Here is a 25,456-nt window from a genome sequence, read left to right as displayed (position 1 = left end):
ACAGAGAAGAAAGAATAGAAGAATAGTAGTAAAAAAAAATTAGAAAAAAAGAAAGAAACAAAAGACATTACGATTAAATTACTGAAATTACAAACTGACATAACCTTGCCGATCTCCTGCTGCACGTTTCCCGCCTCGGCGAGCCAGCCGGCATTCGCTGAATGGGCCCATCATCATTCCTTTCTAATCTATACTTTATAACAGACACGAATTTACGGACAAAGGCGTGTTGCGCAGGTAGAGAAAACACACACACTCGTATAAATATATCTCGCAAATAGGGGTCGCGGGTAGAACAAGCGAGAGAGAGAGAGAGAGAGAGAGAGAGAAGAGAAAAATAAAAAAACAAACGAAAAAAAAATAAATAAAAAAATTAAAAAAAAAACGATCCGTCCAGCGAATGATCTCACAGACTGATCATGAGGTCCAGCTACGAAAGAAGTTTGAAATCGAAGGTAACCGTTGAGAACGTTCGATTATACGAGATGAAAATTTTCGATACTTGGACCAGATTTAAATACATAATAACGACCATGCATATTCATAGGCCGAAGGTGTTTCGAAACCTGAATGTTTGCGTACACGTATCGATGTATCATGTACAGGTACAGATACAACGTACGTCTGCTATAAATCGAATTGCGATCATCTTATTCTGGTTTTTTCGAAGCCTTTTTTGTGCCAAGGTGATGGTATATAATATACCTACTCAGAAGAGGGACAAAGAAGCCTAGGGCAGGCAGAGCACCTTTGTGATCTAGGTTTACGGATAATATGGGTCATCATGACCACCAGGTGTAACCTCCACGCGTATTAAATTCAGGGCTTTAATTGCTCTTACGATCCTCCTCGTCTAGGCTACACGTTCTACGATCTGAGGATGTATGGTTTTCATGGGGTATATGTTGAGAAAGAAGGAAATTTGAGACGCAGAGAATGGAACGAGAAATAGAGAGAGAAAGAGGGTACGAGCAGATAATTCCCATAGAGACTCGAAGAAGAGATGTGAATTTTTAATTTGTGACAAAGCTACAAAATTTCGTATAATGTAATTAAATAACCAAATCCAGATCAGATAATCAATTTGAAACATTATTTTTAATCGGTAAAATAGCATCTGTAATAAATTATTAATAATCTGATCACCCTTCAAGAAACCGTCTCGTCGATAATCTCTATTCTCTGATGCACATTTTGACCGTCATTTTCCTATATTCAGGCTATTCAATACGGAAAAACTTTGTGAAAATGGAGGTGATTAGGGTTTCAATAGTTTTTATTTAACGCGAGGACGTTTTACGCGTTTTTCCATGCAGAAAGTACCCGTTTCTACGACGGCCGAATGAGTCTGCGAATGCGCTTGCGCGGAATACTTGAAAGTGGTCATTTCTGTACTGCGCGCATGCGCTACCAAATCTGACATCACGCGACCCTAACCTCAATTTCGTGCTTCGTAAAAAACGCGTAACATGCTCGTGTTATAGGTGACGGTCTTTTCGCCTCGCGTGTTTTCAATATTCGTCTTCGGCTCACCTACCTCACTCATATTGCAAACTTGCAAACGGCTCGAAAAGACCGAATTTTGCCTCGTTGTTACACAATATGCTATTTCATAGTACTGACAAAAAAAAAAAAAAATAGGGTACTTTAAGGAAATAGCGCACCTATGTACCCGTATATTACATCTTTTATCCCTATTTATAATACTATCTAACTTATTTGAAATTAAATTATATCTTCATTTTATACACATTACGTTGTTCCCTTTTGTTTGTTACATGTGTTGAACTATCAAGCTAAGTTTGTTTGCTTGCAAGGAGTGAGGATATTTCTTTCCTTTTTTTCTGTAAAATTAAACGATATAAAATTACGAACAAGTCGATGAATAAATAAAGAATTTTTGCACATGTTTTATTTCAAAAATTTTTTAATTCGATTACTCGAATTTCCATGCAGAGTTGTAATGAGCGTATTGATCTCTACATTTTGTTAATTCACAATTCAATCTCTCTCTATCTTTCAGGGAAAGGATACTGTGTCATTCTCAGAAAATTTCGTAAACATAACATTTGAGTGACTCGTACAATTCGCGTTATATTTTCGATAACCAAAAAAGGATTCTGAATATATTATACATTCCGGACGATGTCTCATCGCTTGAAATTTTTTTATATCTAATATTTTATACTCGATTATCCGAATTTCACTACGATTTCCGTTGATTATTATACATAGTTAGCATGAAATTTGTACAGGATTCGCCATTTCTGTTCCTATTTTACTCACCCTCTCTCCCTCTCTCTCTATCTCGTTCTCACTATTTCTATTTCCCTATACTCGTTTCAGGAAAAGAATACCGTCATTCTTCCGAAATTTACAATAAAACTTTTGAGTGACGCATATATTCGCACTACGTCAATCTATACACAGCCGATTACTCACCTATTGGAATTAAATTTTAACATATTATTTCACGTTTCGTTGTTCCTTTACATAAAATTCGTTGCCGTCAATATAGCTCAGAATATCCGAAATTCAATGTCATTTAAATATGTATTTAAAGTTTCGTTCGATCAAACGCGATTATAAATCAATGCAATATTGCAGCCTGTCTCAAGTCAACAATTCCCTACTTTCGGACTGCTTATAATATAAACAAGCTTCGCTTACTCTTAAAGATTCCGTTACACCCACAGATTTTATATCAAGCCTCACCGATAAAAAGTTCAACGTTCAAACGTAAGCACAAATTTTAAAATCCATTATCCTCTTCAAATTTCAATATCCAGTTTCATCGTCGGTAGAATCGTAAACAAAATAATAATAATAATTATTCCAAATCACGTCTGCAGCTCTACGTAAATCCCAGTTATTATACATATACATATAACAATCACAAAAAAGAAGATTAGCAAAAATAGAAAGAATCCTTTATACACATGTATACGTATACCTAGATGTACATCGAACAGTACAATTAACCCGTTCAATTTAAGAGTAAGGAATGATTTTGCATCGATTTGTCAGAAAATCCCCCCCCTCCATTTCACACATATACACGACAATTATTTGACATCCTTTACAATACGTCAAAAAAAAAAAAAAAATATTAAAAACCTAAAACCAAGATTGTAAATTATCGTTACGGTACAAATAAAAAAAAATGAAAAGGAAAAAGGCAATCCAACGACTGTCATAAGAGCACATGCCGACGGTGCATTATACCTGTAGTACAGGTACCTGCAGTACCCACGGGATAAGACAAGAGGCGGCGTCTTGTACCTTGTATACACGTGCATTAAATAATCATTTTTACAGTACATAATACGTATATACGTACACATATGCATAGACAGGTATGCGGGTACCGAGAGTTACGCGACTAGCGGAAACGGTGGTCGTTTATTCCGTAGGATATGCACGTACATATGTATGTGCGTATGTGTGTATATGCATAGGCATGGTATATAATATACGCGATAAATTCCCCCGCCATAAGAGGTAAATGCCATAGCATTTGTTGGCACAATCTCTCCCGGTCGTCGGGTAGCAGAGCTCGCGAATCTGAAACACAGTTGAGTTTGTCGAGTCCCGCGTGTAACAGCGAGCAAGGGAAACGTGCGTGGATATACGGAATAGAGCCGGAAGAGTTTGACGACATGTGAGGGAACCGGAGGAATTGCATCCTAGTTTGATACTCGATTGGGAAACAGAAGTCACGGATATTAACAATAATCTGTTCTACATACGTATTAAAAAACACAATCGGGACGATAACTCCGTTTACTATTATTCGGATGCAACGTTCGATGGAAATAATCGAAAACATTGTACCGCACGTGTACGGGCATGTGATCGTATAGACGGTTAATCGATCAATCGATCGATCAATCAATCAACTAGCGAATCGTTGGACGTTCAACGCTATCCGTTCTACAGATTAGAAAAGTGCGATATGTACCTATATTTGAAATTCAAAAATATACAGTGAAGAAATATGATTCGAGAAGAGGAAGGAGAAGAGGAAGAAAATTTTTTTACAGTGAATGAGTTACGGTGACTTTATCACTTGTTGACGTATCACATATTTTTATGAAATTTTTTTTTTCTTCTCTTTTTTTTTGTTTACACGGGGGATCACGTTCATAGAAAACACCGCACAGCCGTAATTCCTAGCTATGATATCACTCTGCTGCATCACGGTTTTACGATACCTGCCAACGTAAGTGCGTTCTGCCTACTACAAGTTTGAAATCATCGGAGGCTCGCGTGCATTTGTGCCGATATATTAAACCCCTAAGGAATCTTCATCTATATTTAAACGCGAGGATCGAAGAAAGACCGGTTTTGTGCAACGTCGGTGTACAATGTATATGTGTGTGTGTATATATATACGTATAATATATACGTATGTGTGTATATAACGAGAAAATCTAACCGTTAATCGGTCGACTCGCCGCCGATAAATTGCGCTCATCGTAAAGACTGGTTGTTGTCGTCGTTGTTGTTGTACTTTATGGTGTATATGTATATATGATCGTATGGTTAACGTTGTATTACATATACTCGTGTGCAGAATCGAAGAGGAAGAAGAAGAATAAAAGAAGATTGAGCGGTGCCGATTTATCGCCGATTTAAAATCAGTGCCGGAATACGAATGTATTGTTACGATACATAGAGTGAAGGAACCGTTCGTTAATTACTCGATTTTACCACGTTCGATAACCCCTGAAAAGTACCCGAGCTTTTGATAATCTTTAATTCCTCCAGGCCAACGCGGAAAAGCCGAACGGTGATTTCGATGCCCGAACAGGAGCTGACTTTCTGCATAGATATTATCAAGATTTAAATTCAACAATTTTAATTTCTCGCGTTAAGGTACAAGGGGGAAAAAGGCGTGTATAAAATATGTGTGAAAATACAGCGACGATGGGCGTCGATAATATAATAACGTGATTGATGTAAAAGGAAGGAAGAAGCGATGACGAAGGTTGTATTCGTTTAGAATAAGAATAACAAGAAGAAGAATTATTATAAGAAAGGGAAGTTGAGAAACCTGCATCGATTCGACCAAAGATATATATATACATATATATTTCATTTCATATATATATATATGTATAATAACTCCTTATAGTTCCTTAAATGTTGTTTTCAAATGATGTTGAACGATTTGTTTCGTTAGTGACCAAAGTTTAAAAAATAATAAGTAGATAACAAAGTAATAAACACTCCGAGACAATTAATCGTAACGATAAAATATATTATCCGGGGACAGTGTATCGACGGTAAAAATACAAAGAGAAAGAAAGATATAAAAAAAAAAAAAAAAAAAAATACAGATATATGCAACAAGATGTTACCATCAATAAAACGTGACACTATCATATATTACGTATTATATATTATGAATAACGAAGAAGAATTGCGGATAAATTAATTATAAAATTAAATATACGTTCGGCTGTGATTATATAATACCGGAAGTAATCCGTTCGGCGAGCGAAGGTATGGAAGAACCGTCCCAAAAGTTGTTCCGTTTACCGGGAACGATAGAAGAGGAAGAGGAGAGAGAGATGGAGATACTCCAAGAACGCGGAGATAATCAATCGGGAAATCATCTGCAGCCAAGATGCGAATCCCCGTTACTATCGATGCCGCAAAGAATTCCAACCGTTCCAAGCTTGCCGAAAAATATAACGCTTGTTCGCGTCAGCACGCAAAGTAGCAGCATCGGCGGTGGAATGGGCCGACAAGATTCAGCAAGGTAAAGAGAAACGATTTAGAACGGTCTTTCTTTCTTCCTTTCATTATTTCCTTCTTTTTTCATCAAAATCTAGCGAGCTATTATTATTTTACGACTTTCTTATTCTTCCCAGCTCTTACGATTAGTCACTCGGTTTTACGTTCGAACAAATGTTTAGCTTGCCATCTTCACGCGTGTATTTTATACACCGTACGCGTTATCCCGAAACCTCGTCACGTTTGCTAAAATGTAGAAAGTTTACCAGGGTATGTATATTACGCAGGTATTGTACAAAGCGAGTCGCTAACGGGTTGAACGATTCGATTGCGCATGCGTTGAAATTCGAGAGCAAGAGCGATTGGTTTTTCAGGGTGACCAACATTTTTCAGGTTATATACACAACGGCGATCTTGTTGTACGAACTTATTTACGTTGGTCACCCTGACAAATCATTTTCAGCGCATGCGCATTCAACAGTTCAGCCGTTAGAAATTCGTTCCGTATATTATATTACACGTCGGAGAATGGCAAATCGTCAATTGCGAACTTTGTGTTTTGCGTGCGGGACGCATATTGAACCTTTTGTTCAAACGAGAAAACTCTCAACTGTGATTAACGGAACTTTAAAAAGAGATCCGACATTCAATTTGAGAAAGACACGCTATTCTACTTCTTCGTGACGATAACCGCGTAACTTTTTTACGTTTTTTTAACGGAAAACAAGAAAATTATTATTTTCTTATTTGACAAACCATCGCGCGTACAATATATTACAAACAACTCGATCGCGCAAATCGCTGTGTCCTTAAAATATTTTTAATCGTGAGGTGAAGGACGACGAGTGGCAGAAAACATGATTTGTTTTCTTGCGAAATTCTTCGAGTTTTTTATTTACAGGATGAGCATGACACGCATACTTGAGTCGGATACGGCAATAATTCGAAACGTAATATTTATCACGAACGTTACAGTACATCGATCGGACAAAAAAATAAAATGACGCATTTATCGTATAGTATATTATTATTGTTATGTTAGCGAGTGTGCGCGCGTTATAAAATTAAGTTAGGTACAATCATGTACCAAGTTCAGGCTCGATAATGCTCGTAACGACCATGATCAGGATTATGATGAATCGTGATGAAACAGGCGAAGCAAAAAATGGGACAAAAAAAGCAACAGAAAGAATGAAAAACTAGTCACGAACACTTTCAGATCCTAGAATCACTGCACCTTGTGCACATATTTTTAGGTATGAAGATACATATACGTGCTTACACCTGTGTTAGGTACGTAAGTTGTATACGTAACGTTGATTTTTACGTAACCCAATGTATGTTTGCACATTATTACATCCGTCGTTTGAGATTCGATTCTTCGAAATATTCTACCGTTTCGTCTCCGCGAAAACACCGTATATATACATACATACGCAACCTGTGATAAATAAATATTCATTTCGGTAAATTCCAAATTTGAAAAGTTCCGAAAACGCCAAATTCAGAATTTTTTGTTAATAAAACTCAAAGTACAGAAATTAAACTTTGACGAAACGTCGAGGTTTCGAATGGTCCGGAAAGCAGATTTCAAAAGTTTCGAAAGAGTAAAATTCCAAAAAGGCGCAACTTCGACAAGTAAAAAGTTCCGAAAGTGCGTAGGTGAGAAAATTTAAAATCACCCAAAATTTCGGATGACCCAAGATTTTCAGTCCTGTGAAGTTCTGGCTTGGTAAAATATCACCGGTTTGATCTTTCTTTTTTTTTTTTTTCTTTGTGTCGGATTTTCGATATTCTTACGTGAGGAATCCTGGTAATTTTGATTTTCGGTTTTTCTCATTTTTCACACCCGCTCGTTGAGTAAACTACGCTGTGTGAGTATATTTTAATTTTCGGAATTTTACTCCATCGTAACTTGAATTTTCGGAATCTTGAATTTCGAAACTTTGAGCCGTCGGCTTTCCGACCATTCGAAACTTTGTTGCGTCTTCGAAGTTCGATTTCTTCCCTTCAAGTTTCCCTCTCAAATAATTCGGAACTGGCTCTTTCGGAACTTTTTAATTTAATTCGAAATTTCAACCCCGCCCCGCTGTCGCAAGTTATCCCTTCAGAAACAAAAAATTAGACATCTTTTATGAGCCGAGAAAAGGATATATAATATGAAAAACACTTTGCAGCCGACTTGAAAAAAGAAATTTTCACTCAAAAGGTATAAATTGTAGAAAAATTTGAACCGTTTCCTAGTGAAAAATGGTATGTAGTGTAATAAACCGATAAATTTTCAATTGTCATTTATAATTCTGTTTTTCAAGCTTACGAAAACGCGTATCTTGTTTCCGATCCTCTCGTCTCCTTCTCCTCGAAACGTTATAATTATTTATCTATTTTTCTATACCAACCGCCAATAAACACCGACAATATTTCATTCGTTATAAAACCTTGAAATTAGTAATCAAACAACGATCAAGCTCTGCGGCGATCATCGCACATCGTCATTACGTCTATAATTAATGACTATCGTAAACTTTGCGTGTAGGTACATGCAAATTGTAATTAAAACCCGCGCTCCGCAGCTGATCGTTGTCAGCTATCGCGGATTACTCAAAGCATTGCAGAAAATATTGCGAGAATCTTCCAGGCATACACACGACGCAGTTTGCAAGATCGTAGACGTCATATTCGCACGCGTACGAAAGGATCGTACACTGAGAGAAATTTTTAGTTCCGGTTACCGCTCGGTCCTCAACTATTTTCATTTTTTACCACAATCGAAAAATATAGTACCAGGTACAAAATGAATATTAGTTTTCTAGCTGTTACCGGAAAGTCTAGCATCCGTTGCTATTCTTTCCCATTACGATCACTGTTGCTATATTTCCTTGCAACTGTTGCGAAAATTTAATGCTTGTGCAACGATAAATTGACGTCAAAGCCTTATTTAACTAAAAAAGTTGAGTAAAATGGTTAGGCGTACCTCGTTTTTCGTAATTCCAACAATATTCAAACAGTTTTTTTTTTAACCATACCTGTTTTACTCAATTTTTCTAGTTACTGTAACAGATGAAATTTTTCTCAGTGTAGCGAAAACACGTTAGCGTAATAATCACGGAGCGTCCAGAATTATCCGCGACAGTTGGTGAGTGATTGAAAAATAATTGTTTACCGTAGACATCTCGGCTCTCCATCGTTTACCGATTATTTACTCAAGCTATTTGCCACACTAGGATATTACATATCTCGGTACCTGCGCTCCGGATTCCTCCATCTGTTTGCTAATGATCGCGTATAAATGAAACGTAACTATTTTTGGGAGTTCAAATTCGATAGTTATTAACCCTTTAATTCGCGCTGGGACGGTCGGCTTTTTTTTTTTTTTTTTTTTGCAGCCTTTTATTTAATAAACTGCTTTTTTTTCGATAATTGCCAATTTTTTTCTTTGGTTCCGCATTGTCCCTGAAATATTTCAAAGTATAAAACAAATGTAAAATTTTTTAATTTATTTATTATAAAAATATGACATGTAAACAAATGGTCGAAATTCGTCATTTTCCCCGAGAAAAAGCATTTTCTACCAATCTACCACGAAAATCCGAATGCCAATTTTTACACAAACTTGATACACACCGAAAATTTTTTTTTCTTATCGTTTTTGTTTCTCCGCGGTCCGCCATTCTGAATGTTCCAATTTCGAGTTCAGATTCGTAATCAGTGACCCCAAAAGCTCATTTACGTAAAATTGGAAAACGACCGAACAGAACTAAAGCGAGAATTCACAGAAAGAGAGAGAGAGAGAGAGAGAAATGAATAACTTATGAGCTAAATAATAAGGAAGGACCAAAATTAAAATCAGCACTGGACTAAGGATAGTTATAGAAGAAAAGAGAAGCCAAAACTATAATTAAACGAGTAAATAAATAATAATGAATAAAGATAAAGTTACAGAAATGTGAAAATAAATAAAAATATATATAAATAACGTAGAGATAAATAAAAATATAAATAAGCAGAAATGTACGCATAAATAGAGTAAAATCAAATAAACGAAAAGAGATAAACGGATAAATAATAATATGCACTAAATCGTTCAAATATTAAGTATGGGAATAATATCAATGTGAAATATACACCTTTAGGCATATTTTATTGCATCGATATCCGGATCCTGCAAGACGCGACGAAATCACGTATAGGTACTTCCGGTTCTCTGTAACGACGATAATTATCATAGGTTCATATGTGTTACAGGTATGAAAGTGTATTCGTCGAAACTGTACACTTTGAACAAAGTAAGATAAAACAGCGGCCATGAATATTCGCGTCATAAATTGTATGTATAAATATTTTTTCTTTTATTTATTTATTTTTTTTTCATTTTGCATCTTACGTTATTTACTCGTGCCCGCACACCTCCGATATCTTCGAAGCGTTTGATTAGCACGTCTTAATTATGTTTACACCTTTGTTTGGACAAGCTGTCGTCGAGTTGTCGTCGTTTATCGCTTTTCACAACCAGCTGATATACCGATATCAGCTGCAGGTTATTATATCGCAGATTAATACCTGACTTGTTCGTATGCATGTATGCAAAATATCCGTTACGTTCTCCTTATGCGTTATAGGTGGGCATAAACGATATTACGCGTTTCACATCGTCAGCTGCATCGCAGATCCGATGTTTATATACACAAGGAGAAATCGCGACTGGAAATTTAAATTGAATTGAAACAGATTTAAGCACTTAGTGTTATATGTTACGAACTTTTATGAGTTACAGAGCTTGTTAAACCAGGAGGTGCAATCTTCCTGATTGTAAAACGCTGCGTTTGATACGCTGATTCGTCTATGCATATACATACACCTATATGGGGCATTCCGTGACACGTAGATCAAGATTCTACGGCGATGTCTCGGATTGGCTTTATAATTTTTTTTTTTTTTTTTCAACGAAAGTACGTGACGAAAAATGCAATCGCAATTTTTTCACAATTTTTCGACCCAGCGTATCCGAGGTATGATTTACGAAACTTGTAAAAAAAAAAAAACCCCGCTTTCTGAAATTTTTCACATCCATTAAAAGATGGAGATTTCATAACTTCAAAAGACAAATTATGAGTAAATTTGTGTTCATTGTTATGCCAAAAATGCAATAGAATGATCAATTATTTTTTTTCTTATATTTCTTCTCTATCTCTTGAAGTTATGAAATCTCCACCGCCTAATACGTGTCAAAAGTTTTTCAATATTTTATAAGGTTATTCAGAATTTTTTCAGATTTTGGAATATGGATTTTTTTCCAAGTTTTTACATCATACTTCAGATACTCTGGGTAGAAAAATTCTGAAAAAATTTGCGGACGCGCTTTTCGTCCGTGTACTTTCGTACAAAAAATTCTAAAGCCAATCTGAGACATCGACGTAAAATTTTGGTCGATGTGTCATGATTATACATATATATATATATATATTTATATGTATATATATATGCGTATATAACCATCGAGTAATTCCATGCGAATTTTATTCATTATTCGTCCTTGTCTTTGTCTTTTATTTTTTCTTCCTTCATTCTATCGCTGTACAATATGCACGTGTCGCTACATCCGTCGATGCTGACGTTACATCGATGAAACAAATTTCCTGGATTATAAAAAATCTTTCCAAAAGAAAATGTGAGTCTTCATATTTTTCAAGATATTTTCTAAATCAGCTGTGTCACAGCTTGAACAATTCTTTTGTTCTTTTTTTTCTCCTTCTCTTCGTGATCTCTCTTTCTCCCTTTTTATCAGACAAGTTAGCAATACGATATAAAACTCACATGCAAATGAAAACGAGACTGCGAACCTACGATGACTAAACGGTAAGAAACCAAAAAGTAAAAGCTTGACATTTGAACAAAAAAAATATTAGCTCGATTAGTGATAAATCGAGAAGGATAATTATCAAGACCGTATAAAATTTTTATCCAAGCGAAAAACGTAACGTTAATCGAATTTTGATCAATTACTATTTATTTCGTTGCAATGAAAGAATTCACTACGAATCATCTGTGACACGAATTTTATGCTTGTCTAATCCGTTTTGCGGTGCAGTTTGTTTCGAGGGTAAAAATATATAAAGATCAAAGAAGAGATGGGCTGTGAACATCGAATGTTTAAATAAGCGAAAGTTTAATTTAGAGAAATTAAAAATGTGGGAAAACGAAATATGAAGAACCAAAACTATAGAAAGTTCAGAATATAGAATGCCGAAATGTAGAATCGTCAAAATACGTCTCGGTAATACAGAATCGTATACAGATTATAAATTTGTCGTTCTATATTTTCTCTTTTCGTATTCTCAATTTTCTATACTTTAACTTACTACAATTTTGTAATTCAGTGAATTGGATTTTCGCGTCTTTGAAAATTTTACATTTGGGTCCTTCTACTAATCGTCTATTCTAGATTTTTTCACCTCCGCACCCTTCCAGCAAGTTTAAATTCAACCCTCTAATAAAACGATTCCCGTACACTTTGAAAATACCGAACACAGCTGGGCAAGGTTGAAATTTCGAGTTTTTTGGCGGTGAAACTTGAAGTAAAGAAATCAAACTCCGACGAAACATCAAAGTTCCGAAGGGGCAAAAATGATAAATTTAAAAATCTGAAACATCAAAATTCCGGATGATCGAACATTTTCAGCTACACATGAATTTGAATAACTTCGATCTTTCTTTTTTTCGGATTTTCGATATTTTTGCGTTCGTAATCTTGGCAATTCACTGATTTTCAACACCCACTCGTCGAGTAAACTACGCTGTGTGAGTATATTTGAATTTTCGGAATTTCTCTCTATCGAAACTTTACTTTTCGGAGCTTCACTCCGTCGTAACTCGAATCTCCAGAATCTTGCATTTCGAAACTTTAACCCATCGATTTCCCGACCATTCGAAACTTGGTAGTTTCTCAAAACTTTGCCTTTTTTACTTCAACTTTCGCCACCAAATACTTCCCAATTAGACGCTTTCGGAACATTTCAAATTCGGAACTTCAATCCCCGCCCTTGAACCACATAAATAATTCTTTTTCGAAAAAGTGTCTCAACTAACCGACCACAACCGCCGGCTTATCTGCGACCGGGATTTGAAAGTGGGGTCAGAATTATTCGGCGTGCACGGCGCTGGCCGATTTGTCCGGCATTTGGCAGTCAAGTTAGAAGGTGGGAGAAGAGGAGGGTTCCAACAGGACGCGGAGTATAAAATTCGAGTGGTGGATAATTGTTGTAAATTATTTCTCTCTCTCTCTCTCTCTCATTTATTTTTTGCGGGGCGGGGGATGGAAGGGGACGAGTTTATCGACCGAGGTGAGGGCGACGATCAGCAAGGCTGCACAGAACGGTGGTTTAAGTATTATTATCCGCACACACACGGTCATTTAAGAGCTGTCAGACCGGCAAGCAGGCAGATTCAACACACTCGCTTACCTACGACACGCGTACATATACATATAGATATTGTTCGCACGCAATCATTCTGTTAGGAAAAAATTATCTCGCACAAATTTATTACTTAACAACTTGTTAGTCTTATTATGAAGCTTGATTATCGAAGCCGTAAGCATGACGTCACAGTGGCACTGGCGAACTGACACTGTAAGCCAGTAGAGACGTGCCGTCCCAACTTTATATACGACGACACGACGACGGATAGAAGAGATGTATTCCGTCTCTCCAACCCCAGTAGAATATCTGCGGTGCAACCGATCCGTTGTTCAAGAAATAAGACTGCGTCTGTCGAGTCGTCTCTCATTGTCAGATTCAAATTGCAATTCGTCGCAAGCCGCGTTTTCGTACCGTTCGAGTAGGCGTGTCATCGACAATCATCGTAGTTATATCCGCGCGGAACGTGAAGGAATTAATTAATTAATTGGTTAGCCAATTACCGATACTTGAGGTATTCGTTTTATCACGAGGTAATCGCACGTTGAGTTTTTATTAAATTATTGGATTCGTGTTGGCTGGGAGGAACTTTTTGCAATATACGAATATAGCGAGTGCATGAATTGCGAAGAAAATGCTTGAATATCGATGCTTTGTTTGAATATGTAATTTAAAAATTGAAATATTTCAAATTGGAAGATTATTTTTTTTTTACAAATTTGATGAAAGCACTTTTTTTTTTTTTTTGATTCATCATCATTTCGGCGTCGTTAGAATATTTCATTTTGCAACGTTGATTACGATCGGCAAATTACAACGTAGAATCGACTGTTTAAAAAGTGAAAAAAATCTGTTTCGTTAAATTTGTGGAAAATAGTGTTCTCAACGAAAATTAAAGTTTAGTAAATCCTACGAGATTACCAGATTTTGAAAAATTTCTATGCGATTTAACCCTTTGAGTCATCGTGGTAAGTATTCTTATCACCTATTTTATATCCATTTTTTGTATATTCAGAGAAACTTGCAAAATTTTCTTTGCTATTTCCGATAGTACGCTAATAGGTTTTTTAATACTCGAGATTAATTATTGCGATATAATGTAAATTTTTATTGATAGAAATAAATTGAAGGTCTAATTCATTTTTGAAAAATTTACCCCTCTACACATTACGTACACGTTTCACATAATTTACAAGTTTTTGGGATGCCTGATTACGATTCTGAAATAGTATCTAAAAAATTCAAGATGGCGGATCCAATATGGCGGATAAAAATTTCAAATTCGATCGAATCCGGTCAAAAAACTCTGTACATGAGTTTTTTGGGGTCGGTGGTTACGAATCTGAAACCAGATTTTGAAAATTCAATACGGAGAATCCAATCAGCGACCCGAAAAACCCTGCATATAGTTTTTTGACCGGATTCGATCAAGTTTTGAATTTTTGTCCATCACGTTGAATCCGCCATCTTGAATTTTTGAAATTAGATTTCAGACCGGGAAAACCATAGAATACTATCCGGTTACAAAATTTGACTCCACACAATAACGTGTGACTCAAAGGGTTAAAGCGAAGCATTGATATCGACGCTCTCGTTTTTAATTCCAGTATTTTCAAAGCGACGTCTTCGAAGCTTGAATCGCGAAAAATAAAAATGATTCGGTGAATGTCGTACTCCAATGTTCGACTATCTCGTGATAAGATTGATGATGGAAAGGAAAGAAAAGTTGAGGATTTTCGGGCAGCCTGCGGAAGCAGAAGCTTCTCCTCGACTCCTCGAGTGGCTGGTGAGGTGCGTTTAGAGGGAGAGGGAGAGGAAGGAAGTGCCAATGACTGCTGAAACGCTCGCCTGCATCTCCGACGATTCGCCGACTCCTCTCATCCTCGGCTTGCATGCTTGCCGGAAATCGAGCCCGTCTAGCCTTCGGAAATCACCCTCGATTACACGCCCAAGGAGTCGTCCGAGCTGGTTGGTTCATTGAACGAAGGTAGAACGTAACACGCGATCTATCCGCACGATTCATTCATTCCTCATCCGTATTCATTCATTCGTACGTTCGCCACACCCGCAGAGTTGGACCGATTTTATTCGATCATGTTTTTTTTTTTTTTTTTTTTTTTTTAGTACATCACCGAATTTAAAACTTTAATTAGAAGTAGATTGAGTTGATCTACGCTCGTTGATCAGCTTCGTTATGTAACAAAAAGCGAATCGAAAATGGTATACTAAATAAAGTACATTAAATATATGTATAGATATGTGTATAAAAATCGAATAAATTTTGTAACGTGTTTTGTCGCACGTGGAAGTGAAAAAAATCTTTCATTCAAAAATATCGTCATTGTGATGGTATTTGTATTATAACACATAGGTACATGTGTAAGCACATAAGTGAATTGTTATTAATTTGAATAATTTGTTACTCGTAATTGATCGCTCAGCATAAATTATTGCGTTGTATTTTCAAATCGAATGGGATTTGTTATTTACGATATTCATAAACTGCACTGAACAAATCAGGTTTACGAAAAAGCAGTTTTTTTACTTTATTATAAATTCTGAGTCTGATAAAATTTGATAAGTATTAACGCGGATCTGTGAATTCTACGGTAAAATAAACGTCGGGAGTAAAATTATATCCAAAACATCTTAAGCTGGAATATAATTGTGGCAGAAAGAATAATCAATCAATAATACGAAGTATAAACTCGATACGACTCGATGTTTATTTGCCTGCCGCGCATTGGATTCTTCCCATGCAATTTTCCATAAAAAGTTTGATAAAATATGTACGCATAATTATTATTCATCACGCGCCTACAGCAGATACCAAAATGGATCCATCATTAACTGCACTCGAGTAAATAAACGCTAATCAAAATATGCATATATATATACATGGGGGAAAGATACCGAATTGAACAGATATTGAAATAACTTGAGTAGGAGAGAAGACATTTATAATAAAATATACGACGCTTATGTTCGAGAAAACAAACCAATTGTATGATAGACGATAATTAATTAGTTGTACGCGATATATTGGAAGACACTGTACGCAAACATTGTTGTTAAATTATTGAGGGGAATTTAACCTTTCAAAATTGATTAAAAAGAAGAGAAAAGAAAAAAAAAAGAAACAAAAAACTATCGGAATAAAAATTATTAATATACATATATGACGTAATGAAAGGCCTAAATCTATTTGCAATAATTTACAAACGTGCTCGGTGTATATTTTTACAACCGCCGTATAAAACAAATCTGCGCTCGCCCTGCTAATTGTACGAAATAAAATTTCATCATTTAATTACAGTGATGCAATTATAATCTAGAAACGGGTCACGGAAACAAAACAATTTTTAATACTGCTGTCTTTTTTTTTTTTTTTGATTTTTTTTTTTTTTTTTTTTATGTATCGATATTTTTAACTGCGCGCGTGAAACGATACAAAATAAAAGAACCGTAGCATCGCGTGTCAACGAAAATTACGACAAGTCGTAACATTTGGTGACATGATTATTTTATACACAAGATTCGCAAAAATTCCAAGATTGGTCTGTAATGTATAAATTATTATCAATTTAAGCGTGTAATGCGATAAAACCAACGCGTTACTCCCACGTATTAATAAACCTAACAATTATTAGCACAACGGTTGTAATTAACAAATGCTACGTCATATCGATGTTATTAAGCGCAATTGCGGAGCCGAAAAATCGTGAATAACTTTTACGTAAGGGCGAAAAATTTGTACGCGAATAGACGGTGAAAGAAAGGACGGAAAACATTGGAAAGATAAATAAAAAATATCGAGTTACACGTATATATATATATATATATATATATATAATGAGTAAGCAAAGAATCACAAAATCACAAGTAAGATGGAAAAAATTAGGAGAATTCATGCAACAAAAAAGATGAAAACAAATCCTAGACGTAAACGCGATACGATTAATAGAACATTAGAAGCCGACGTGGACCGCGCTAAGTTTCGCTTCAATCAGCGCAATTCAAGTCTATGTAGACGATATTACAGCGATTATACCCAGTGGGTCGGGTTTGTGCAAAAAGGTGTCCGCAAGGTATCGTCGAAAGGCGCGTGGATGGATTTAACCATACTTACTAGCCTCGCGAATTTTTTTAGTTAGTCACAAGTTTGCGAGCCGAATGATCTGATAAGGCGTTGCAAGCGTCGCGTAACACGTAAGAGGCTGAACGCAGTTCTGATAAGAAATTGAAAACGGTAATCGTCGGTAAGAGCAAGACGTCAGTCGCGTAGCCGTCACCTGAGAATCGCGCGCTTACGATTCAAGCTTCGCCTCATTTCCGCGACGTTTTCCGTTCCGCGTCGAGTATCCGTAAAACTGCTACAAATTTTTTTTATCCAAACGAAACGAAAAAAAACATATACCAAACATGTATAAACATACAGGCAAAAACTTGAGTTCGACGCATATTCCTTGTCAAGAAGAACGGTGTTTTTAAAAAATTTTTTGAATCCCTTTTTATTATTGTTTCGATTTAAAAAAAAAAAAAAAAAAACATCGTTCTTTATTCTTTTAACGTATTACAGAGGTGTAATAATAATAACGATATTCGACTAATATTTATACGAATCGACGCTAATCTAATTTGCTAGACTCGCAAGTGGCAGTGATTTATTTTCATTTTGCTCTGCCTTCCTTCCTTCCTTCCTTCCTTCCTTTTTTCCCATCTCTCTCTCTCTCTCTCTCTCTCTCTCTCTCTCTCTCTCTGTTTTTGCAAATTACCAGTGCAAACGCGTCGTTTAGAGGCCGATAATTGGTCGGACAGTCAACACCGAAGCGACGGTATATAAAACGTTTCAAGATATTACGTGTGATCAGTATATCGTAACGAGTCGACGTAGCAGCGACGCGTGTACCTGAAAGATCGACGACGATCGTCGGTCGATCAAACGTTACTTAATAACAGCAAGCCGACCGGCTATATAGCTTCGTACATCAAAGTTCTTCACGAATTGGAATTATTGAGCAGGCGCGATTATGACGTGTTTTAAAATCGCGAGAACTAGTCTTGGGATGAAGTGACGTCGTGATAGAGAGAGAGGGAGAGGATAAAAAAAAAAAGTTTTAGAAAAAATTTTAATAAAAAACACACATACGCACACAGACAACGAGATGTTTATATAAATCTGCGAGTATAATGATCGAGGAATCAAATAGCGGTTGACAAGAAACGAAGTGACGAGAAAAATTGGGAGAGAAGAACCGTGTTTAGTTTCTCGTAAATTACGATTTTTATTAAAACTTGGTGCTAACTTATATACATATATATATACACATAATATATTATTCAAGATTAGCAGTGATTTAAGTCATCGCGCAGTGTTTTTTATTTTATTTTTTTTTTTTAACATCTTATTACGCGTAACAGTGAAAAGTGAATTTATTCATCTTGTTTTTTTTTTTTTTCTTGCTTTTTTTATTGTTGCACGAGCATATAATGAGCACAAACGGCGGAATACCGAATAGCAATTCGAACGGGCAATGTTACTCCCCGGACAGCGGTGACGAACAAAATTTGATACCGAGATGGGCTCAAACACCGATAATCGTTGGTGTACCGAAAAGCCCGAATGCGTCATTCAGAAGCAGGTATTTTAAAAATTTTTTCATTCACGCCGAATAGAATTTTAAATTAGGAAATGAGAAACTTGTTCCAGGAAGAAAAGAATCCTAGAATTACCTATATATAAATATAATAAAAATAAAACGCCAAATTTTCTCATCGCCGCCTTTTATTGTTTTACCTGTACTCCAACGTCGATAACGTTTCATTTTTCTCCATTTTTAATTTTAATTTATTTACTTATTTTTTTTTTTCCTTTGTTCGGCTCATTTCTTTTTCTCCCGGTTCCACGCGCGAACTTAATTAACGACTGTGCAAATATCGGCATACGCATTAAGGTACGATAAAATCTACAGGCTTCGTTCATTCACCAGGTTGTCTAATACGCATTGCTAATTAATTTAAAAACATGTAAAAGTGTAATTTGCATAATACGAATAATTCGCTGAATCTTGGTAAAATATTTCTTATTCTTTATTTATTTATTTATTTTTTTTTTTTCGGAATGCCTAAGGTAATACCTAACGAAACCGAAACGAAAGAATCTTAGTAAAGTTTTATCTTGCGTGACGATTGAATTGAGATTTTTGGTCTGCTAGCCACCTTGAACAACGGAGGCGACCTCTTATCTTGAGGAATTTAGCGTACAAGGTATCCGACTATTGTGATCCCTGCATGACACAGTGGCTCGCAAGCCTTGAAACATCTCCGTGACAAAAAGCCCCGATAAGCGCAAAGGTGGGTTTAAAAAAAAAAAAAAAAAAAAAAAAAAACTTACAATGCGTACAGTTGTCGCAGACTTATTACACCGCGTTTAGACGTGTGGTTATTACAAACGGAGATTTGAAATTCATTCTAACTTTGAGTCACGCGTGCAGAGGTACGAGATGTTTTATATATATATATATATATAACGTATACAATACAGGGACGTAGAAATTACAGACGCGAGTTTGTATTACAGAACGACGCTGAAAGACGGTGGGAGAAGAATAGAGTCTTGCTGCTCTTTTCATCTCTTTGTTAAACTTGTACACCGTCGAGATTTGCTTCCGCTAGAAACACAACCGGTGATGTTTTACAGATAACAATTATCGTCGCGATAGAGTTTCAGCGTTCCCGTTTTGCGTGCAAAAAAAAAAAAAAAAAAACATCATTTGGCAAAAACTATCGCCAATTTTTTTTATAGGTAAATTTAATCGTCGATAGAAATAATGATTATCTGGAGAAAAAACAACTCGCGTATATGGTACAATTAGTTCGGATATTAATTTCACCGACGATAAATATCACGAGACGATATCTCATCTGGTGACGTATTTCCTTGAACTGAATTATCAACGCATTCGTTTCGTCTCATTGTCAAATTCTATTCTTTCTTCTATTGTCGGTTTAAACAAAGCCTTCAGTCCTTCTAATTTTTGTGAGTAAATCAACGGGTTGAAAATAATTTGTAGATTATTTTCTTCCGTTTCATTCATACGGATAATATGTATATGAACAATCTTTACGTCGAATCTTTAGTAGGTTACGTAGTTCGGACTTGAAGATATCGTTTCAAGGTAATAGATTACCGATTTCTAGGCCGATAAGGTCGAGTCGAGAGGCATCGGATTGACCGTCAAAGGACGAAAGACCGGATTTTGTTATTGGGGTGGATTAAATATTCGAAATTGATCTTTTTCTAGTATAGTTAAAAAAAAGTCTTTTTATAAAAATGGGTCACTGATTGGATTCACCGTACTGAGTTTTCAAAATCTGATCTCAGATTCGTAATCAGCGACCCCGAAAACCCGTGGACAGAGTTTTTTCTCCGACTTCGACTTCAGATTCGTAAATTTACATTATACCGCAATAATTAGTCTGAAGTATTAAAAACCTGTTAGTATACTATCAGAAATACCACAAAACCGCAAAGAAATGTATTGAAAAGTTGTCTGAACATGCAAAAAAAATGGATATAAAATAGGTGGTAAGAATACTAACCATTACGACTGAAAGGGTTAACGAAACGAAGAATATACAAAACTGACAATGAGAGATCGCATCGCGTTTTTTTTTTTCTTCGACTGTATATACAAATTATAAGATAAAATAAGTATATAAATGGCAAAGTAATAAAATTCACAAAGAGACGATTAAATTTCAAGAGATAAGAATGATAATTATTGTTTATTATGGAATAAATGAACAAAGCTACGGGCTTTAAAAATTTTCGCAAGGCGTTACCCATCGCTTAGTAATTCTGGACCAGTCGACCAGTTTCATCACCCGCGGAATGAGTTTATATTATTATTATTATTTTCACCCGTCCCTCAACCGTGCAAATTTTTCAATCGAGTCTGAATATTTACCCGAGATATAGGAATAAAAAAACAATTTTCATCGTCCTTGTGTTTATTGTGCGCGAATGAGAGTTCCGATAACATAAATGCGATTATCAAAAAGACCGGTGGAACTTTGTGTGTTTCTACGACATCAAATTTTCCGAATGGAAAAAACATCGGATGTGGCAATTATTCGCGATGCGAAATGCGAAGGAAACCCTCGTAGGTTCATTTACATGCTGACAAATACTTCAGAGATCCTCATTTTAACGTAAATAACACGTTTTCGCGTGACAAGTTTACCGATGAATAATTAATTCGTTCAAAGTCGTACATTATCTTAACATAGGTATATTTTTTTTTTTTTTTGCTTTTTTTTTTTTTTGCTTTTTTTTCAACACATATCACCAGAGCTAACGCGTGTGATGTAATTACGTATAAAACATAGTCGACGTGGTTTTTGTCTATAAATTATTTTCACCTCATACTCGTTCGCTTCTCCCGTTCTTCGTTCTTCCACCAGTACGTACGTAGATAATGTATTCCTTCTCGTCAAAAGAGGGGGCAAAAACAAGTCGAAAATAATCATTGCGATAGAATTTTCTAATCGGTTTCCAAATACAACGTACGTTCGCAATTTACGATACTCTGCAAAATGACGTTTGACAATTACAAACGTCGCGGTGGAACTAAAAAGAGGAATAATAATAAAAGTAATAATATTATAGAAACAAAACGAGAGAAAAAAAATAAAAATAAAACTAAAATAACGAAATATCTAAACGTCTCCAAAGACAAAGACATGACAGGTTTGCAAAGTATGTTTGAGATAAGAAAAAGAAAAAAAAAAGAAAAAGAAATTCCCTCTGCAAAGATTGTCACGTTGTCGCACAAAGTGTATTTCTCGTACATTGGCATACGTGTATATTACACATGTACACGTTACATTTCGCGCGTGTATCATTTTGTAGAATTAAACGAGCTGACGAGTTTATCAGTTTATCACACGTTACACACGTTTACAGTCCATAAAGGACGAAATAATACAACAATCATAAACTATGACTGAAACGATGTTATACACCCCGGTTATCTTATCTTTGATAATCGTTACCTATTTTCCCATGTATTTCAACGAACGAATTCGCGTATCCGACACATAGCTGATGTACGTACAATATACATATTGTATGTGTAACGTGGACGTGGCGGGTATTTTAACGGGAAAAGAAAAAAAAAATAAAAATAACACTCAGTACAACGGAAATGAAATTCTCCCATCGATGTAACAACGGTATATAACGTATTATACGTAATATATGTAACTACGGGTAACAATAACGTCACGCAGAACTTGTACATTGATATAACTATACGTACACTTGTGCCAATATAGATTCATCATTTATATTGACGTGAAATAAGAAATATGCGTAAAAAAAAAAACACAAATATTATAAAAATGATGCATAAGTATGTTAGAACAAGGTCGATCAAGTATAACATATACATATATATATATATATATATTGAACATTAGTACCGATTATACTTGAACACCTAATGTCCATGGAAAATTATTGCGGCAATTTAACACGATCCGAAGACGTGTGAAGAGGTCGGAATTAGACCAAGCTCAAACAATTGAAACTGGGTCAATGCTCGTTGTTCTCGTTTTCTTTTTTTTTTTTAATTTTGTTTGTCTATTTTTTTTAGTCAATGTCAATGGATCACGAAACTTACAGTGATTGATCACGTGTGGCTGCTCGACAAACCGTTGTTAAGATTCTGAGTTGATGATCGAGAAGCTTAAATTAATTGTGGCGATATTAATTATTCTTTACTGCGTCCAGTTGTAATTTAATCCTTCGAGTCATACAGTGGTAAATATTCTTACCACCTATTTTATATCCACTTTTTGTGTGTTTTGAGAACTTTTCAACATTTTCTTTGCTATTACTGACAGTATGCTAATACGTTTTCAATACTCGGTAGCAATTATTGCGACATAATGTTGATTGTTATTGTTAGAAGGAAATTGATTGAAAAGAAAATGTGAAAATTGAAGGAATAATTCATTTCCGTGAAAGTTATCCCGCTAAATGTATACATGTTTTACATAAATTATAAATTTTCGGAGTCACTGATTACGAATCTGAAATCGGATTTCGAAAATTCAGTACGGCGAAGCCAATCGGTGACCCTAAAAACCTCTGCACAGAGTCTGTTGATCGTGTTCGATCAAATTTGAAATTTTTGTCCTCCATGACCCTGGAAAACCATAGAATACTGTTCGTTACAAAATTTTACTCAGCAAAACAATCTCGTTCGGGATGTAAAAGGTCGTCGACGACTCACGATCGTTGATATCCGCTTGTTTCAGGAGCCGTTACAGAGCAGGCCCAGTGCGTAAAATTCGCCGACGCGCGGTGTTGAAGAACGGAGAATGCAACGTGCTACAATCGAGGATATCGCGACGATCGTTGCGTTTCCTTCAGGACATATTCACAACATTGGTGGACACTCAGTGGCGTTGGACGCTGTTGTGTTTCACACTGAGTTTCCTCCTGTCCTGGTTAGGTTTCGCTGTGATATGGTGGCTGATAGCTTTCACTCACGGTGACTTCGACGAGAAGCACCTGCCGGGAGTTCAGGTGGAGAACAAGTGGACACCGTGCATATACAACGTGGTCTCGTTCACTAGCTGTTTCCTATTCTCAATCGAGACCCAGCACACGATAGGCTACGGTAGCAGAGCAACGTCGGAGGAGTGTCCCGAGGCCATATTCGTAATGTGTATACAGAGCATAGCCGGTGTTATGATCCAAGCGTTCATGGTCGGCATAGTGTTCGCAAAGATGACGAGACCGAAGCAGAGGACGCAGACGCTCCTGTTCTCGCGCAACGCGGTTATCTGCCAAAGGGACGGTGAGCTGTGCCTGATGTTCAGGGTCGGCGACATGAGGAAGTCGCACATAATCGGGGCGACGATAAGGGCCCAGATAATACGCTCGCGAACGACAAAAGAGGGCGAGTTCCTCTCCCAGCATCAGCAGGAGCTCACCGTTGGCGCTGACGGCAACGACAGCGACCTATTCTTCATATGGCCGATGACCATCGTCCACAGGATACAGGCCGAATCGCCACTCTACAACATGTCGGCTGAGAACATGCTGACCGAACGCTTCGAGGTCGTAGTCATACTCGAGGGCACCATCGAGTCCACCGGTCAAACGACCCAGGCCAGGTCCTCCTACCTTCCTCAGGAAATACTCTGGGGTCACAGGTTCGAACCAATGGTCAGCTACTCCAAGGAGCGACAGGGATACGAGGTCGACTACTCACTGTTCAACAGCACCGTCCAAGTCGACACTCCGTTATGCTCCGGCAGGGAACTGGCCGAGTTCTACAGGGTGCAAGACGACCTTCGACACGGCGGCGGTAAGTCGATTAAAATCCACACCAACGACACTTCGGTGACACTAACACCAACACTCTATCCACTACAGCCAGATGGTCTCCAAACCTCACATGCGCGTTTACAAAAACTAACCCCAAGGTGCTTCTTCCGACTATCTTCACTCTCTGTGTTCTCCCACCCGCTTGTTCTTATCGCTGCAATGCTTAAAACGTGTTTACGCTTTACTGGGTGTTTAATTGGTTATATCCTTATGGTGTCTGACTGTTATTGACGCTGGTATCGCAGATGCCGGTGGTGGTATGCGGAAGGTTCCAAGCGAGCCAAGAACAGCCCCAGCTGTCGTCACGCAGGCTTTTCACCTGGACCCTAATTCCGGAACACGGCTAGTGCCAAGCCAGGATCAACCGAGACTTCACCTAGAGATACCAGTGATCACTGAACCGCCTGATAATTGAAACACAAAACGATCTCTTCACGCACACGTTGTAACGGACGGGGAATCAATATACACATGAATGTCTTTGTCGCAAACCCGTTAGCGTTTCCCGTACGTGTCACACTCTGTGTCCCTTTGTCAACGTCGAACTTTTTCAATCGATTGGGAGAACGCTGGTCGGTCTTGAGGATAAAAGGATCAACGTCTAATAAACGAGAAACAATTTTCCACGCGATATCGCTTTGATTGGTTGTGCCGTCGCATCGCTATTTATATCGTAATGGTAACGTTGTACAATGTTTAATGTGAATCTGAGAAGAAGAAAAACGATGTCCTAATCAGATGGCGGAAAGAAGGAAACAATGTCCTGGAGAATATTACAAAACAATTATACATGTATGTGTCAGGTGAATACTGTCATAGTTTGTTTTTCGTCGCACGTCCGTTAATGTCCGACTGTCTATGCATAAATATTTTTTTGTTGGGAAAAACTATTAAG

The 25,456-nt window shown here is 36.8% G+C and overlaps 2 protein-coding genes and 1 long non-coding RNA gene across 16 annotated transcripts in view; 2 read left to right on the top strand and 1 right to left on the bottom strand.

Moving 5' to 3' along the window:
* The window catches only part of LOC124212771 (G protein-activated inward rectifier potassium channel 4), a 53,870-nt gene extending 30,248 nt beyond the window's left edge, over positions 1-23,622 (top strand). For 10 of the 11 annotated variants that reach the window (XM_069133741.1, XM_069133740.1, XM_069133739.1 and 7 more), the window contains one exon: positions 23,484-23,622. The gene's annotated coding sequence lies outside the window, so the exon portion shown is untranslated. Of the gene's footprint in view, positions 1-14,764; positions 14,899-23,483 lie in introns of those variants that run through there. The other variant, XM_069133742.1, reaches the window with a different exon arrangement.
* Positions 1-25,456, bottom strand: part of LOC138190480 (uncharacterized) — a 71,517-nt gene that overhangs the window by 32,758 nt on the left and 13,303 nt on the right. The window lies entirely within an intron of this gene.
* The window catches only part of LOC124212770 (uncharacterized), a 31,726-nt gene that overhangs the window by 2,261 nt on the left and 4,009 nt on the right, over positions 1-25,456 (top strand). The window contains exons 2-3 of one of the 4 annotated variants that reach the window (XM_046613181.2): positions 4,577-5,767; positions 23,484-24,541. In XM_046613181.2, coding sequence (XP_046469137.1) covers positions 5,511-5,767; positions 23,484-24,541 — 1,315 coding nt within the window. In that variant the 5' untranslated portion in view covers positions 4,577-5,510. Of the gene's footprint in view, positions 1-4,576; positions 5,768-14,985; positions 15,145-18,622; positions 18,800-23,483; positions 24,542-25,456 lie in introns of those variants that run through there. The other 3 variants (XM_046613183.2, XM_046613184.2, XM_046613182.2) reach the window with 3 other exon arrangements.

This window comes from Neodiprion pinetum, chromosome 2, assembly GCF_021155775.2.
Source record: "Neodiprion pinetum isolate iyNeoPine1 chromosome 2, iyNeoPine1.2, whole genome shotgun sequence".
Lineage (NCBI taxonomy): Eukaryota > Metazoa > Arthropoda > Insecta > Hymenoptera > Diprionidae > Neodiprion > Neodiprion pinetum.
The sequence above is the reverse complement of the archived record's forward strand: the minus strand, read 5'-3'. Positions and strand labels throughout refer to the sequence as shown.